General features: G+C 38.8%; 1 protein-coding gene across 1 annotated transcript in view; it reads left to right on the top strand.

The window, feature by feature from the left end:
- LOC119423691 (A disintegrin and metalloproteinase with thrombospondin motifs 14) overlaps window positions 1–16,589 on the top strand; it is a 60,776-nt gene that overhangs the window by 6,375 nt on the left and 37,812 nt on the right. The window contains exons 3-4 of the mRNA XM_037691098.1: window positions 10,110–10,269; window positions 12,937–13,130. Coding sequence (XP_037547026.1) covers window positions 10,110–10,269; window positions 12,937–13,130 — 354 coding nt within the window. The remainder of the gene's footprint in view (window positions 1–10,109; window positions 10,270–12,936; window positions 13,131–16,589) is intronic.

Genomic DNA, 16,589 nt, shown 5'->3' with positions numbered 1-16,589 from the left:
ACAGCTGTCGGAGCATTAAATGCCACATGGCACATACAGTGCAAATGTATGTGCAATAACAATGTGCAATATATAATAGCCATGTGCAATAACTCCTTAATGTGCATTAGCGTGCTGTCCTGTATGGCTGTTCCTTTGACCTCGTAAATAGATTATCCTTTTCATATCTTTGACACCGTAAGTGAACACTTACTATTGTTTTTTTGTACTTGTTACAATGACAAATCCTGATTCTGAACATTGGCTGCATTATGTATAAAAATGATTACCAGTACAGTGACCCTTTAAAGTTTCGCATGACATGGATTTCCTGGTAATTTCTAAGTGAAAAATAAAAGAAGTCTGAATCAAATCAGCTAGCTGGCTCATGTATCAGAGCAAAAATCATAATGTCAGTTTTGTGTGTCATTGTGGTGTTTGAATGGGTTTTCGCTGTGGTAGAGCAGAGCAAGAAGGAGTCGTTAGTGAATTGGAGCCCATTTTTAAAACCAGTCCTTGACATTTGAATTGGCAGGTTGACCGAGCCGAGGCACCTTTCAAGCTGTTCAGAAACAACTCCCTGAACTGCTCTTGACAGAAATAACAGACTGAAAGGAAGTGAAGATAACCCCGTGACCCTTTAAATCTCTCCAAATGAGTCGTGCAGATACACTTGTTTTTTTTTTTTTTTTTTTTTAAAAAAACAATTTTTCCTCTTAGAAAAAGAAAAAAAAATTATACATTTCACATAATCTGACACTGGTGAGAAACCTGCCAGCAGTTAACACTTAATCTCCACCTCCCGCCTCTTTTTTAAATTACTATTAACCCAATAAACACAAAGACTTGGGTCTTCTTCCTTTATATTAAACAGTTGCTGCTAAATGGACAATGCCACATTGTGTACTCCAATAACAAAGTTCTGAAAGGCTACTGTGTGTTCGGTGACTCAAGGCTGCATGTGGCGCACTGGCCTTAGGCAGCACAAAGCCGTATTCACCTACAACAAAGAAAGAAAAAGAGGTTTTAATGCCTCTGCGCTGCAGCTGTTTGTCCATTTAATTCTCACAAATGACATATCGGAGAAATGGCTTGAAAACGTCTTTTTGGCAAGAAATGAGCTGAACTCAACCAAGAGCATATTGTGAATAAACGTTCAAAAGAATGTAATGACTGAAAACATCAAAACTTCACAATGACAATTAAGCCAAAAGCTGTTTAAAAAAAAAAAAAAAGTTCAAAAGGAGTGTCTCGTATTGACTGATGAGTTGTGACTCACGAACTAATCAGTTCCTGTCAGTGTGCTGTGACACATTCTGACAATGAATTATTTATTCCAAACACACAGCTCTGATGAACACCGCATGTGGTGAACATGATTACCTTTGCAAGAATACCCATCATCCTTAATTACTTTCATTAGAGAAACGTTGTATTTGCTTAAAAAAAAAAAAAAAAAACTAAAAAAAAAAACCTAGTGAAAATATTTCAATAAATCTTAAGCAACTATGTAACGAGTCAGTTAAGGATTGAAACAGAATGTCAAGGCAGCAGCATTAATGAACAGAACCAAACTTTAGGTGGTCCTTGCATTTTAAACTCCTCTTTTTGGATTAAAACACAAATTACATTAGGAATTAGGATTACCCACAATAAAAATATGTCCGATTAGCCTCTATGTTACCCACCCAGACTAGGGCAGATTTATTTAGGTGGCCATTTTTTTTAAATTAATCTGCTTATTTATGTTTTCTGGTGTTGAACAAGCAGATCTACGCCTTTGTTCGTGTACGGTAGCTTTTGTTTTGTTTGATATTTTTAGGCAGGCTTTGTTCATCAAATTGTGTTTTGGTATCTACTACAGTATTCTGCTGATCTGCAAGATTTCTAAGAACTGATGGGGTCGTTTTGTTTGTAGTGAAAAACAGGAGCAGCAACAATATCGATGATATAGATAGAAATTAATTCAATCGTTGCAGCATCCTTCACAAAAAAGGGAAATCCCAGGAAAAGCAAGAATACATAGAAAATGTCAATAGAAGGCAAGACTCAGTCTAATGTTGGATCGAAGAATCTGTTGACTTTGTCCATTGTTGTGCAGTTTGTGATGGAAATGGAACATTGACTCATTTGTTTCAACAAATCAAAAACAGAAATTCAGTGACATCACGTGTATAAATCAGTAAACTGTGTTTACAGACAGTGATTTGTTGAACAGTTTGAGTTCATGCAGTGATGTCTGTAACAGAACCAGACCTGTTCCTTTATGCAGTTCAGCTCGAGGGCTTAAAGATCATGGAGGTTTGACACAAGCATATGGACTTATTTTTCATAGATTTCTCCAGCTTTTTGAAATTGTGGTTTTTTTTTATAAAACTGATGTAATATTCAGTTTTCAAATTTTTTGTTTAGGAATATTATTCTGATGTTGCTCGCTTTTAGCCACATTTTTGTAGACTGATGAACCTCTACCCATCTTTACTTCTAATAGATTCAGCTGATAAAGACTCTTTATACTCAGTCCTTTTATTGACTTATAGACAATTAACAAAATTTGTTGCGAAATGCTTCTCCAGCTGTTTTTTTTGGTACCCCTTTTTAGAGTTGCATTTGGGCCCAAAAAATCCGACCCGGTCCCAGCCTGTAGCCATCATTTCCGAACCCCACGGAACCCGTCAGATTAACAGTAATGGCCATCAAAGCACATTAAATACCTGCTTCTGCCTGTATTCTGCATTATTCAGACACGGACCCTGCTCTGACGTCGGATATTTTGGGATCTCACATGTTTGAGTCATCAGCTGCGTGTGTCCGCGGAGTGCAACTGAAGCTTTTTCAAATTACACCAACACCTTCTAAAGGAAAGAACAAAGATGTTTCATTTGTTTGAATGCCTTTCTTTACTTTAACTGAACTATTTTTTGACCTCTTGGCTGGTCAGCGCTCTGTCAAATGGCTGTGTGCGTCTGGTGATTGTATGACAATCCATGTTGCCATATAATTGGATCGTCAGCCGCGTGCATCCGCTGACGCAATCAAAAGCCCGACACCTGCCCGTCCCGAACATTAAGCATGTTATTATGGCCCAGCCCTAATCCGGGTCAGGCTCCGGGTTAGAAATGACAGCTCCCTTTTAGCCTGTTGTTGCCACCTGTCCCCAAATTGTTGAGGTGTTTACCTTAAAGTTCTTTGGTACTTTATTTAAAAAAATAAATAAATAAAAAAAAAGTAGGTTTGAGTTTAAACATATATACACCATGTTCCATTATGAATAAAAGATGAGTTCATGAAATTTGCAAATACTTTAATTTTGTTTTTATATACATCTTATACAACATTCCAGTTTTCCAGAATTAGTCTTAAATACAATCAAAGAAAAACCCAACATCTCTATGATCCTTTTAGTTGCTTTGTATACAAAACAGGTATCAAAAGATCATGTCGTTTTTTTTTGTACATCCCACTTATCAAACTGTGGTGGAGGCAGACGTCTATCACAATGTTTTGTTTGTGATTTGGGGGAACACATCCTTTAAAGCCTGCACTCAGACTCTGGAGAATATCGTCCATGTGTTTCCTTGCATCAAAGCCAGCATAAACATGGACTTGTCTGTGCGTGCAGCGGTGTTCGGGGGAGCATTTGAAGTTGCACAGACGGGCTGACACGTGTGCTTGATGTGGAAGACACACAGAAGATCATGGATGATGAAAGGGCCATCTTTGAAAGGTGTAAGAATCGGCAGCACGCACTCGGGTCAACGAATGCGGGTCAAACCTTTGACATACTTTGCGTGTTTTGACACACCACCGGCATACAGGCTTCAAAAAGCAGTTCAATGGGTTTTCCTATTGAGAGCACTGAGCAGATTCATAATCGCAGTAATTAAGTTGCTTTTTATCCCCTACTTGTACTTTTTCTTGGAAACAGCACAGCACATTGTGCACAGGGCTTCTCTAAATTTTGGCGTAAGCGTGTCTTCCTGTGCTTCTTCAAATAGGACTTCCAGTAAAGAAAATGACACTACCTCCCAGCCTTCTCCCTCAAACTGCAACATAATCTCACGCATACTAGACTGTTAATCTGGTATCAAATTAAAGCACCTCTACTGTTTAATCATCCAATATATCTTTGTCATGTCTCATTTTAAAATGACCCCTTCTTGATGGCAACAGCCAAGCGTTCCAGACAAGCGTATGAACTATTGTTGTGGAGCAACGAGTGATGGCTATGATTACACCGGCGTTGAGAACTGGCCCAGATGACAGGCCGATTGAGTTACACGTTTGATGGTAACACAAGTTCCATCCAACTGTGTTACTGTAAGAAGAGAGCTATTTCGGTGGCCATCACTCAAACAGAGGCAGCACCAGCCTAGCAACAGTAAAAAGAGCCAGCTTACTTTTTGAGGGTGGGAGGCAGTAGTTTTCCATTCATGTAGATGCAAATGGCCGTATGGATTATTCTATTTATGAATGTGTTTTGTGAATGACTGCTTTAAGTTGGTTATTCAAGGGTTTTGTGGTGTTGCATTGGAGTACTTTGATATACCGAGAGCTTCACTGGTAAATATTTCCTTCTTCATTTGGGGACTGCCAAGTAAGGCACCCACCCATTATCCACCTGAAAAGGGTTTTGCTCTTCTATCAACATTAATGTGGCCCAAACCGCAACATGTACCCCACAAACGTTACTTCAAAATGACCAACGCGACGCCGTGATGTGTGCTACTGCTTTTACTGGCGTTTCGAGTTACCATGGTGATGTACTTTGCTGGGGGGGGGGGGATGCAATAACTCTGCCATTGTTGGAGCTATTCAGCTGATTTAGTGTATTGGTAATTGAGAATGATCCCTTAATTGACTGCAAATCAAAAAATCCAAGATGGCCACCTGAGCTAAAAAAAAAAAGAAAAAGGAAAAATATTAAAATCAGCCAATTTTAGTGATATTGAGCTGAAATTTCTTGTGGTTATAGTTGAGGATGTTTCCCATCAAATGCTGCATCAAAACCAACAGTCCAACATGGTCGTCATAGCTAGATTTAAATTGCTTTAACTCAGCCATTTTTACACAGAGCTGAAATTTGGTGAGGTTATAGCTGAGAACGTTCCCCATTACATGCTGAATCCAATATAATAACTCGGGCATTTTCAGAGCTATTCAGCTGAAATCTGGTATATTGGTAGCTGAGAGCAAACACAAACACATAGTACTGTAAAATAAACAATTGAAATTGGCAGCAGCCTGGCAGTCCCTGTCAAAGTTTCCACAGGAATTTTCGAGTATCTTCTTCTGCTATATTTTAATACCACATACTGTTTATTTCAAGGGCAGCACGGTGGCGCAACTGGTAGAGCTGCTGCCTCTCAGTGAGCAGGTCCCTGGTTCAAACCCCGGTCCAGGGGCCTTTCTGGGTGGAGTTTGCATGTTCTCTCCGTGCATGCGTGGGTTTTCTCCGGGTACTCCGGTTTCCTCCCACAGACCAAAAACATGCATGTTAGACTGATTGGTAACTCTAAATTGTCCCTAGGTGTGAGTGAGAGAGTGAATGGTTGTTTGTCTCTATGTGGCCCTGTGATGGACTTGCAACCCGTCCAGGGTGTACCCCGCCCCTTGCACAGTGATTGCTGGACATGGGCACCGTGACCCCCGTGACCCAAAATGGAATAAGCGGGTAAAGAAAATGGATGGATGGATGGATGGATGTTTATTTCAATTCTGAACTGATCAACTGTATTTCACCAAGCACCTAATGATATTTAATTTTTGATTTCTTCGCAAAGCTTGAAGCCACTTCAATATAAACAAATAAAAGCTCATCGTCTTTAGGGATTTAGTTTATTAGATTTTTTTGCAAAAAAAAAAAAAAAAAAAAAGAGATTGATCGTGCTACTTGAGGTTTTAAGTTAAATCCTTAAACAGTTATTTAAACATTTATCCCAACTCAAATTTGTGATCAGAACAGCTAAAAAAAGTGAGAAAAATGGAAATCTGATTACGGTAAATATTTTCTATGCCATAACTACAGTTTGTCTACATCAGTTTGTTCAAGGCCCCGTTTGCAAGACAGTTTTGTTTTTATTAAACTGTAGTATTTTGGTCACATGCAACAAAAGCGGCCATTTTACATTCAGTGAAATTGTTGTGTTGCATATCTTGACAAGTCGTTATTTGGATGCACAGGGGTGAAGCCGGCTATACATTTATATCAATTTGCATATTTATTTATGGGGAAGGAACAGAACCGAGCAAGTGGTGCATGCAGCGGCACTCTATTCTACATAAAATTAGATGCATGCACAGAGTTTCTTTTTATCCTTTTTGTGTGTGCACTTTTTAAAATTATGACTGTATGAAAGCTGCTCACTCTTTCACACATGAAGCCCCAGATATTTTTAAGTAAGCTGCATTAGGAATGCATTTTCAGTTAGTTATTAATTTTTAATCAGCCAAGGTACCAAAGAAGTTTAATTAAAAAAAGTTTTAATCAAGGTAACATAAGTATAAAATAGTGTTTTCTTTGTGTGTGTGAATTAAGGATTCAAGGCAGCCATTTCAGTTATTTTTAAGTAAAACCAACATATTAGATTTTACAGTCTACCATTAAGATTGAAAACCATCAGATCAAAATGCATTTTTAAAATAGCCTCGATTGTGATTTTAAATAAATTTCCTGCTCTTAATTGCCTTGCCATCATCTCCTGCTTCATTTCATTTATAGTTAAACGATTCCCATGAATACATTCAGGTAAATGTGAATGATTATAAGCTCAATTTATGAGCCTCATGGCAATCAGCTGTGTGTGCCCTTTTTTGGCTCTGCACAGTGAGATGGGAAAGCCAATGAAAAGGAATCAAAAATAATCTCCTGCACTCACAACAGGGCTCCTTTGATATTTTCACAGCCTGCAACTCTGCAGCATCTGAGCCGTGATCCACTTTCACTCATCGATTCTCCCGGTTTGGCTACAAACGCTTTTATCTAGCATACCAGACGTTTCAGATTTTGTCTTAATCTTAAAAATAATCGCGTTACGAGTCCTTATTCTCTCAATGACACGGATGGGAAAATAAATGAAGTCGGTGCACGCGTTGACCTCAGACGTAATAGTGGATACTTTAATGCTCTGCGTCTCATTAAATAAAACCAACTGCAGCGTTTCTAAATATTTGGCCACAAATTACAGGAATCAAAGCTGCAGCTTTTTATTTCCATAGCCTGTGGTTCCGTTTTTAGATTGTGTTTGTCTGTCATGTGCTATGAAGGATGTCTCCATCAGATTATCTCAGCAGATGATGCAAGTGGACCACCATGCTTGAAGCAAGCACAGCTCTGTGACTGCCTTTTCATGCTATCTGGAATATCAATCTTCAATGATGCAAAAAAAAACAAAAAAACACAGCAAAGTAAGAAGATAAATGAGGACCATACTGGATGATTTATCAGAACGCTGCCATTCTTATCAAAACCAATGAACCAGAACAGAGTTTAAGCTCATAGTTTCAACATTTCCTTATGATTTGCATATTGAGTATTGGAATTTGAATGGTTGTTCATTTGTGTCTGAACTGATTTGACTATAACCGATTCGCTTTTGGAATGAGTGCAATTCAAGATGGCTGCCACCTTCATCCAGCCATCCATCATCTTTACCTGCTTCTTCCTTTCTGGGTCACTGGTACCCATATCCAGCAGTCACTGTGTGAGAGGCAGGGGACACCCTGGACAGATCTTCAGTCCATCACAGGGACACAAAGACAAACAACCATTCACTCTCTCACTCACACCTAGAGACAGTTTAGAGTTACCAATCAACCTAACATGCATGTTTTTAGTCTGTGGGAGGAAACTGGAGTACCTGCAGAAAACCCACACATGCACAGGGAGAACATGCAAACTCTTTGCCACAACCAACTGATATTCAGGTCTCTCTCGTAAACGAGTCCCCGAGGCCCAATGGGACTAACCTGTATAAATAAAGGTTGAATGAATATTAAAAACACATACATGGCTAAAACAGAGTCAGTTTTATGCAACTCTAAAATGTCCAACTTCAAAATGACGTGTGAAATTTAGTGAGCCTGAGGATTAGATGTAGTATTTACCTCCGTTGTGTCGACAGCGACTCACGGTGTGTTTGTGTTTTTATGCAGGACGGTAATAAATTTGAGCTCAGCTGATAATACGACAAAAAAAACAGGATAAAACGTTTGATTTCCCAGGAAATGGTTGATGAGAATGACGTGTTGTCAACACACAAAAAAATCTACTCAAAATGTATTAATTCGTCAGACAAGTCAGTACGAAATGTGATGAAACGGGGATGCATTTATTACAGTGGGAGATTTCTGCCAGAGGCCACGAAAACAGGATCATACAGGGCAACAAACGAATATAAATGACCTTTATGCACATGTGGAGGCAGAAAGTGTGCATTTATTTTGCGTTTTCGTTCTAGAGGCTGATTGTTAAAAATGTATACACACACACACACACACACACACACAAAATTTTTCGAACAATAAGGCATGCTTAAAATCTTTGAATTTTCTCAAAAATCATCAGTGAGCCTTAAAATCTGGTTCACCTTATGTATTGGTGTGCTTACTGACCTCGAACAGATTTTATGTGGTACACGATGCTCAAAAATCTGGCAAAGTGTTTTCATTTCACTTAATGCGCCTTATAGTCCAAAAAATATGGTATATATTTTTATGTATTTAAGACCTTTCTTTATAGCCCTAACAGTCAGCTTTACTTCTCACTCAAAGCTGAAACAGCAGAAGATTTCTCAGCGTGTTGCACTTCCTGCTCAGAAGCTGCAGAATTTATTTCACTTCATGCCTCTGGTGTAAACATTCAACCTTAAGTGTAGTTACCACTCGCCAAAGATTTTAATTAGGAGGTTGTTGTTTTGTTTTTTTATGCACAAGGTTATGTTTTATGATCCATATTTAGATTTCATTCTGCATCTATAAATACACACAGTCTTGCCAAAACTTAGTTGGTGTCTCTTCATCCTAAAGTTGATAATGGGTTGAAATGTTTTTTTTTTTTTTGGTAACCAAAGAAAGAAAAATGCACTTCATTTGAACTCTTTGTGCTGAAACACACAAAAAAAAAAAAAAAAAAATCAACCCACGAGTTTTGAATTGCAACATGTTCATTTATTTGTTTGCCATTTGCTTCTATTTATAAAAAAAATAAATAAAAATAAAAATCATTCCTTCTGGAATTTGGTTATAAAATGTTTTAAAACTGCAAAATGTTTTAACTGCTAAAGCATGCTTGCGCTAGCCTAAATGATATATGGTCAAGCTGAGCACACAGTTACTGCTGCATGGCAACATTTCTGCCCAACGTGTGACTCAACCCCCCTCTGAATATGTTCCGTGTAAACAATGGAGCATCAGTGATCAATATTGTCACATTAACAATGGATGTCATGGGATCCCGTGAGCTGGATCACTTGAAATGACCAGTTTACTGAAAAATACAAGTCAATTATAGCTTTAAAAAAACCTCAGCAGTATGACGTATTTTAGATTTTGTACCAACAGTTTTACTCCTTCAGTCACGGTTTTTATTTTTAGCTAATGCTCCTCACATCACACCACTGACTGAATATTAGTGGCATCATCATCATCATCCAATATTGTTACAAGAAACCAAAATGTGGCCATGAGTGGAAAGAGAGTTTATTGGTTGTTGAGGTTTGTTTAGTCGTTTTGATCATATTAAAATGGCTTTTAAAATCAATTTGTATACATTTTGACGAGTGCTACTTGGAGTCTCATGTCTCTACTGGTGTAAATTTGTGAATCAGAAGCTAAAAAGTTTGGGATTTAATTATTTTTTTAACTAGAGAACAAGTTTTAAAAAAGGTTATGTCACAGTCAGCAGTAAATCATCAGTCTGAACTCTACACACTGCCAACTTTTGTTTATCAGATGTTAGATAGTAAACAAAGTGTTTTTTTCTTCATAGCGATTAACGTTAAAGCTTCAGGGGCCACAGTTTGTGTTCACCGGCATCACCCCTCATAACCTGACAAACAATTGTGATTCCAGGTGAATTTTCTTCCTTTATAGGAGGAACCTTGTACTAAATCAAATCCATTTTCTTCCAGGCAGGCCTCATCAGGACTGATAATGGAGAGTTTTTTATTGAACCCCTTGAGAAGGGTCAGCAGGATGCAGAAGCTAAGGGGCGAGTGCACATGGTGTACCGCAGATCAGCCATCAAGCTGGAGGCAGGCGAGCAGAGGAAGGAGGACTTCCACAACGAAGGTGGGTGAAGAGACGGAGTCTATGAGTGAAAACAAAAAGCAGGTGTGGGTTTCAGTTTTGTAACCATCTGCAGAGAGAGGAGAATATATAAAAGACCAGAAAGTTCCTGGAGAAAACTTTGCCACGTTGCGGCCATTCTAACATTTTGATTTGACAGTAGGGGTTTGCTCTCAGCTACCACCATACCAAAATAATAAATAATTAAAATATGAGTTAGTCATTTATTCATTTTAAGTTATGGTAGCCATCTTGGATTTTTGATATGGATTCAGTAAGTGATGGGGAGGGTTCTCCGCTATAACCTCCAAATTTCCAGCTCTATATGTGTAAAAATAGTTGAGTTAAAGCTATTTAAGTTTTGCTTTGGTGGCCATCTTGAATTTTTTTTTATTTGAATTCAGTATTTAGCGAGCATTGTTCTCATCCACCACCACACCAAATTTTAGCTTAATGCATCTAAAATTGGCAGATTTTTAGCTTTTTTTTTTCTTTTATTAACTCAGGCAGCCATCTTGGATTTTTGATTTGCAGTGATCTATTATGGATTGTTCGCAGCTACCAGTACATCAAATTTCAGCTAAGTAGCTCTAAAAACCTTTGAGTTATATCCATTGAAATTGGCTTCAGTGGCCATCTTGCATTTTTAGATTTGAATTCAGAATATGTTCATCCTTGCCAGCTACCACCACCACCCCAAATTTCAGCTCAATATCTTTTAAAATAGTGGAGTTATCGTATTTTCCCCACTTTAAGCCAAGGTGGCCATCTTGGATTTTTGATTTGCGTTAGGAATATATAAAAACTCAAAAGCATTTGCAGCAGTACAATAAAATGTCTTAGGCAGTGGTTAAAAATGAAACATTTCTAATTTCCTTCACTTTCAAAACAATGTTTTTTCTTTTAATATGGCCGTCTTTTCTTAATTTTAATGCTTTACATATTAAAGTGTCTCTTGACCATAATTACGAGTGGTGTTTTACTCTTAATGGTGTGAGAATAAATTGTCCTTGCAAAGTGGAAGATGGTTCGTTTCACTTTTATCTGGGAAATAGTGATTTTTTTTTTTTAATGCAGCTGCAAACAGAGGGTACAGACAAACATGGGGTTTCCTGCTGAAGTCTTTGTTCCCTAAAACATTCTCGCGCACGTCAGGACCAAAGACCAGACAAGAACTCTGCTAAGATCAGTCTTCTGCCGCCAGAACTGTTCAGCAGCACCACGATTTATTGACACGCTGCAGTTTTGCTTTCTTCCACTTCTTTTGATAATGTAAATGCAAAAATCACAATACAGTTTACTGTACATTTAAGTTAATAGGATAGTTTACTACAAAAATAATCTCATGGCAAATCTAAAATTATTTCATTATGCAGGTCTTGGAAATCAGTCTTTTGGAATATTACATATTATTTGAGTTTATAGTCTGTAATCTCACTCCGTCCTGCCTTCTCAATCCCAAATATACTGGAGACATGCACTGTGTTCAACAACACATAGCATCAGCAGCCAAAGAGCTGAAACATGCCAATTAAACTCTTATGGACATGACATGAAGCTTATTACGGTTTACGGATTAGATATATTCTGATGCAAGTCTCCCTTGAAAATGAGTGATTCAGTGAGACTACTTGTATTAATAGAGATTAAAAAAATAAATAAATTAAAAAAAGAAGGCTCAATAATCCAAGTAGGTATAACAAGTTTCAGTCAGTTCCTTTGGACAGATTCTTTACTAAAACATTGTCTTTTATAAACATTTTGTCCATTTTTAGTCTTCTGGATAAAAGACGAAACATTTCAACAAAGAAGACTCCGTCCAGAGGACCGGACTCAACTTTGTTATATTCAAGAAATAATTAAATGAAGGGACATTTGATCATTTTCCATCCAGCGTCCTGGTAAAATCTCCAGATGTTTAATATGGGGAGATGACAGCATGAGAACAGAGCAGCAACAGTTTTTTTTGTTACGTTCTCATTCTTTAATATTGTGATGCATTAAAATCTCTATTCTCATCACAAACACATTTACTGGAGATATAATTACATACATATTCAGTGAATTTGTTTTGTCTATACACCCTTTTCTCCGTGTAAGGAAATATCACTTTTGTCAAAACTTTGCAAACATTTTCTCCTGAATGAAGAAAAGGTTGCATTTGTGTAGCAATTTAATTTTATACTTTAGCTGTGAATGCATACGATTTAACTTAATTTGAAATGGAAAAAAATAACGGCAGCAACAACAACATTTAAATAGTGCATTTGTTTATTTGAAATAAAATACATTTGAGAATTTGACAGAAGATATTTGGTAATGCTTGGCAACAACTTTACTGAATGTATGCCTAAAAATATCTTGTTGATGTTTAGTGTGAGTGAGCTGGTAGTCATACATACATTATGGGTATTTTACATAAAAGCAAAAATTTATTGATTTTGCAGACACCAAACAATTAGTATGTCTTAAGACAATCAAAACAGAGTAAACAACCCTGGAGTAAGTCTCAAATATCCCACCTTTATCTTGCTTTCCATGACAGAGTTGTTTGTGTCAGACCTGATGAATATAGAAATCCCTTTACTGAAGCAGGAGTAAGAGGATGTACAGACGGAGCAGATTCCAGCTGTCCACTGACCGATTTCATGTCCTGCTCGTATCTTGCAGTGGCAGATATTGGAATCACGAACCTCCCCTCCGCTTTAGATCTTGTCAAACACAAACTGTCCGAGTCCGAGCGGAAGAGGAGGCACGCAAAGAAGGACTACAACATCGAGGTGCTGCTGGCTGTGGACGACTCAGTGGTGCGCTTTCACGGCAAGGAGCTTGTGCAAAACTACGTTCTCACCCTGATGAACATAGTAAGTTTTCTTCTGGTTAAATGCCTTGTAGAGTCCTTCACCACATTTTGTTGATGTTGCAGATTGCCAGCAGAAATTATTAAGTGATGAAAACGACAACTACCTAAAGTTAAAAAAGGAAGTACCTTTAAATGTCTTGTTTGCACAATGATCAGATTTACCAGACATGTAGACAAGGGAATAAAAGTGGAAGTTGGATCATTTAAAAAAGGAGAATAAAAAAAAACACAATTACTAGGAAACATACTATGCATAGGAAAAAAAAAAAAAAAAAAAAAAAAAAAGAGTCCTCAAAGTCATTGAAGTATATAAAACTATGCCTATGCAAGATTGACTGCTGCTCTGATTTTCTGCTAGTCCCACTTCATGACTATGTCCAATTGATTAGTTGGCTGATTATTGGTTAACGTGGGTCCCACTTATAAAGCACTAGATGCCAAATGCATCCCTGAGCAGAATGGTGTTACGTGTGACACTATGCCTTCATTTTATTTTTTACAATGTGTCAGTTTGTTGATGAACCCATCTGCATGAGCAAGCTCAAAACTAACAAATCAGCCACGATTTTTGATAATCATCTTTGAAGACTCTTTAGATGACCTCTAAATTGTGCATGTTTCTACGTTTGAAATGGCTTTGAAACAATTGGTACCGTATTTTCCGGCATACACGTCACTCCGCCCTATAAAAGTCGCATCAGTCCAAATACAGTATGTCAATAAAGTAGAAAAATTCATAAATCTGTTGCGTCGCCATATAGGTTGCATCTATTAAGAGCTGACGGCGTCGCGTTTGTTACGCGTCACCGCTGACAACCTGGAAATGTGGGCCCATGTGCCAAAAATTTATGAACTGCCAAATGGTGGCCGCATGCACGGGGAGGACTTTACACAAGATTAACACATGAGAATTATTTGTTTGGGGCAGCACGGTGGTGCAACTGGTAGAGCTGCTGCCTCTCAGCGAGCAGGTCCCTGGTTCAAACCCCGGTCCAGGGGCCTTTCTGGGTGGAGTTTGCATGTTCTCTCCGTGCATGCGTGGGTTTTCTCTGGGTGCTCCGGTTTCCTCCCACAGACCAAAAACATGCATGTTAGGCTGATTGGTAACTCTAAATTGTCCCTAGGTGTGAATGAGAAAGTGAATGGTTGTTTGTCTCGTTTGTCTCTATGTGGCCCTGTGATGGACTTGCGACCCGTCCAGGGTGTACCCCGCCCCTCGCACAGTGATTGCTGGACATCACCGGCGACCCCCGTGACCCACAAATGGAATAAGCGGGTAAAGAAAATGGATGGAATTTTGTTTGCTCAAAATTATAGTAAAAAAAAAAAAAAAAAAAAAAAAAAAAAAAAAGGTGTGTGTCTCGGTCTACTTTTCGCTTAAATGCATTTTGACGGTCAAATCAGCTGCATTTAACCGGGGCGACGCAGTGAAATGAAGCTGATTCAGTTGTTCCAGGCAGATGACGGTGGCAGGCTCTGGCAAGCCGATTGTGTCATTAATAGCCACTTTTACCTATTACATGATACAACGGCATGACCTACTGCTCGACTGCCATCTAGTGCCTGAAAATGTTAGGGTTCAATTTTTTTCAGTCAGAATGAATGAAAAAAAAAACAACACCTTAAAGGCCGAAAATACAGCAACTGATAACTACTACATCACATTTACAGTAGTAACGTGAAGGCATAAAAGTCACTACTTGCTAAATTTAACTGTGCCAACAAACGGCCGAAGGGTTCCAACGCTGTGGCAGCCCAGAACCTGTAAGGAAAACTTACAGTAAAAATGCATCAGTAGCAGTAAGCAGTCAACTGCACCACAGGGGGAAAAATAAATAATGTCCAGCCATCACTGTGCGAGAGGCGGGGTACATCCTGGACAGGTTGCAAGTCCATCACAGAATTTTGGATCATTAATTTAGCAATAATCCTGATAATGACGCCAGTGCAAATGTTGGAAAGATGATAACAGACAGATGGTGCCATGAACGTTTGTGATTTGCTGTGACCAATTCCAAAAGTGACATTACCAATGTTCTGGTAGCTCTACATGCAGTCTTCTCCAGCTTGTAAGTTCTGCTGAATCTCCTCATATTTAGGTATTCTGATCTTCCAGTGGACATTGACATCAGTCTTGGCCACACTTTCTTTGTTGATGGATTACAGATGAGAAAAAAAAAAAAGGGGGTGGGGGGGGGGTAGAAGAAGCTCAGCTCATTCTTTGTAGGTTCCACCAGCTCCTACCACCATAATCTACTTACTGAGCCCAAATCCTTCAAGTCAGATTTTCACAAAGAGCTGGTTTCACTCTGTAACAGTTACCATTTGGAGCCGGCATGGCAGCCTGATTAGCTGCATTAGACCACTTAGAAAGTTGAGTGGGAGCTGTGCATGGAAGCCATGGGAAACGATGCCAGAAGGTTGCTAGCACTGCCAAGACTTTATTACGTAGAATGATGCGTTTATTTAATTAGGAGTATGTAGTCTGGTCTGAAATGTCTTTAACAGGAAAATAAAAGTCTGCTTTTTTCCCCTCTCGTATTATGAAGTGGCTAGAGGTACTCAAGAGTCTTTGGTGTCTAATGTGTTCATGACTTAATAGTGTTTAAATAGTTATCCAAACTGACTTGTGGTGCCAGTGATATTGAAGTTGTTTAAACTTCTCTTCAAACTGGGTAAAAGTTTAGAAGAATCTTTAAGAATAGAGCAGTTGAAACAAATAGGGGTCAAACCCCTTTAGCTGTGCTCATAAGCTGCGAGGCTTGCTGTGTCTGAAAGAGCTCTGCCCGCTCAAATCCCTTTGAATCCCTGCTCCATGGCTGCAGAATGCATAGTACCACCTGGAGAAACTCTCCCTGGGGGATTGATTACTGAACATCCTGTCTGCACAAAGCCAAGGTGACTGGTGAGGTCTCTGCGGCACAATGGCTGCGTTGTTTGACCGGAGGACAAGGTTTTGTCCGTGTCAATGGGATGCTGTACGCAAGCCAGGGACACCAAACGCCTGCAGACCACAGCTGCTAGTCTCATTTTCAGTTCCAGTTCAGTCCTCTTGGGCTCCTCCTGCTTTTGTAATCATCTCATCGGGTTGGCCCACTCTTCATCTGGACTCAACAAAAAGTTGGGGATGCATGGACCCGAGTCCTGAGGAAAACTATTCACCAAAATATTTGCGAATACAACTTTCATGACGTTATTTTTAATGTCCTCTTTTTCGAACTCTACTTTAAAGGTCCAGTTCAAACACACGTGCATAAAGTCAGTCTTGGCCCAGAAAGGTATTTGAGCTACAAATCTGGGCAAACGTGGGGTCACCCACAGGTTCTTTACAGCATTTGTTGACATGAGTGGGTCTTTGTAGGTGGAATATTTGCTTAAATGCTTTGGGTGTAACTTGCTTCACAGAGTAAATTTAGCAAAGAAAGGTTTTCTTTTAGGGATAGAACTTTTGTTGTATGTA

The sequence above is a fragment of the Nematolebias whitei genome, chromosome 17 (genome assembly GCF_014905685.2).
Source record: "Nematolebias whitei isolate Nwh7 chromosome 17, NemWhi1, whole genome shotgun sequence".
Classification (NCBI taxonomy): Eukaryota; Metazoa; Chordata; class Actinopteri; order Cyprinodontiformes; family Rivulidae; genus Nematolebias; species Nematolebias whitei.
The sequence above is the reverse complement of the archived record's forward strand: the minus strand, read 5'-3'. Positions and strand labels throughout refer to the sequence as shown.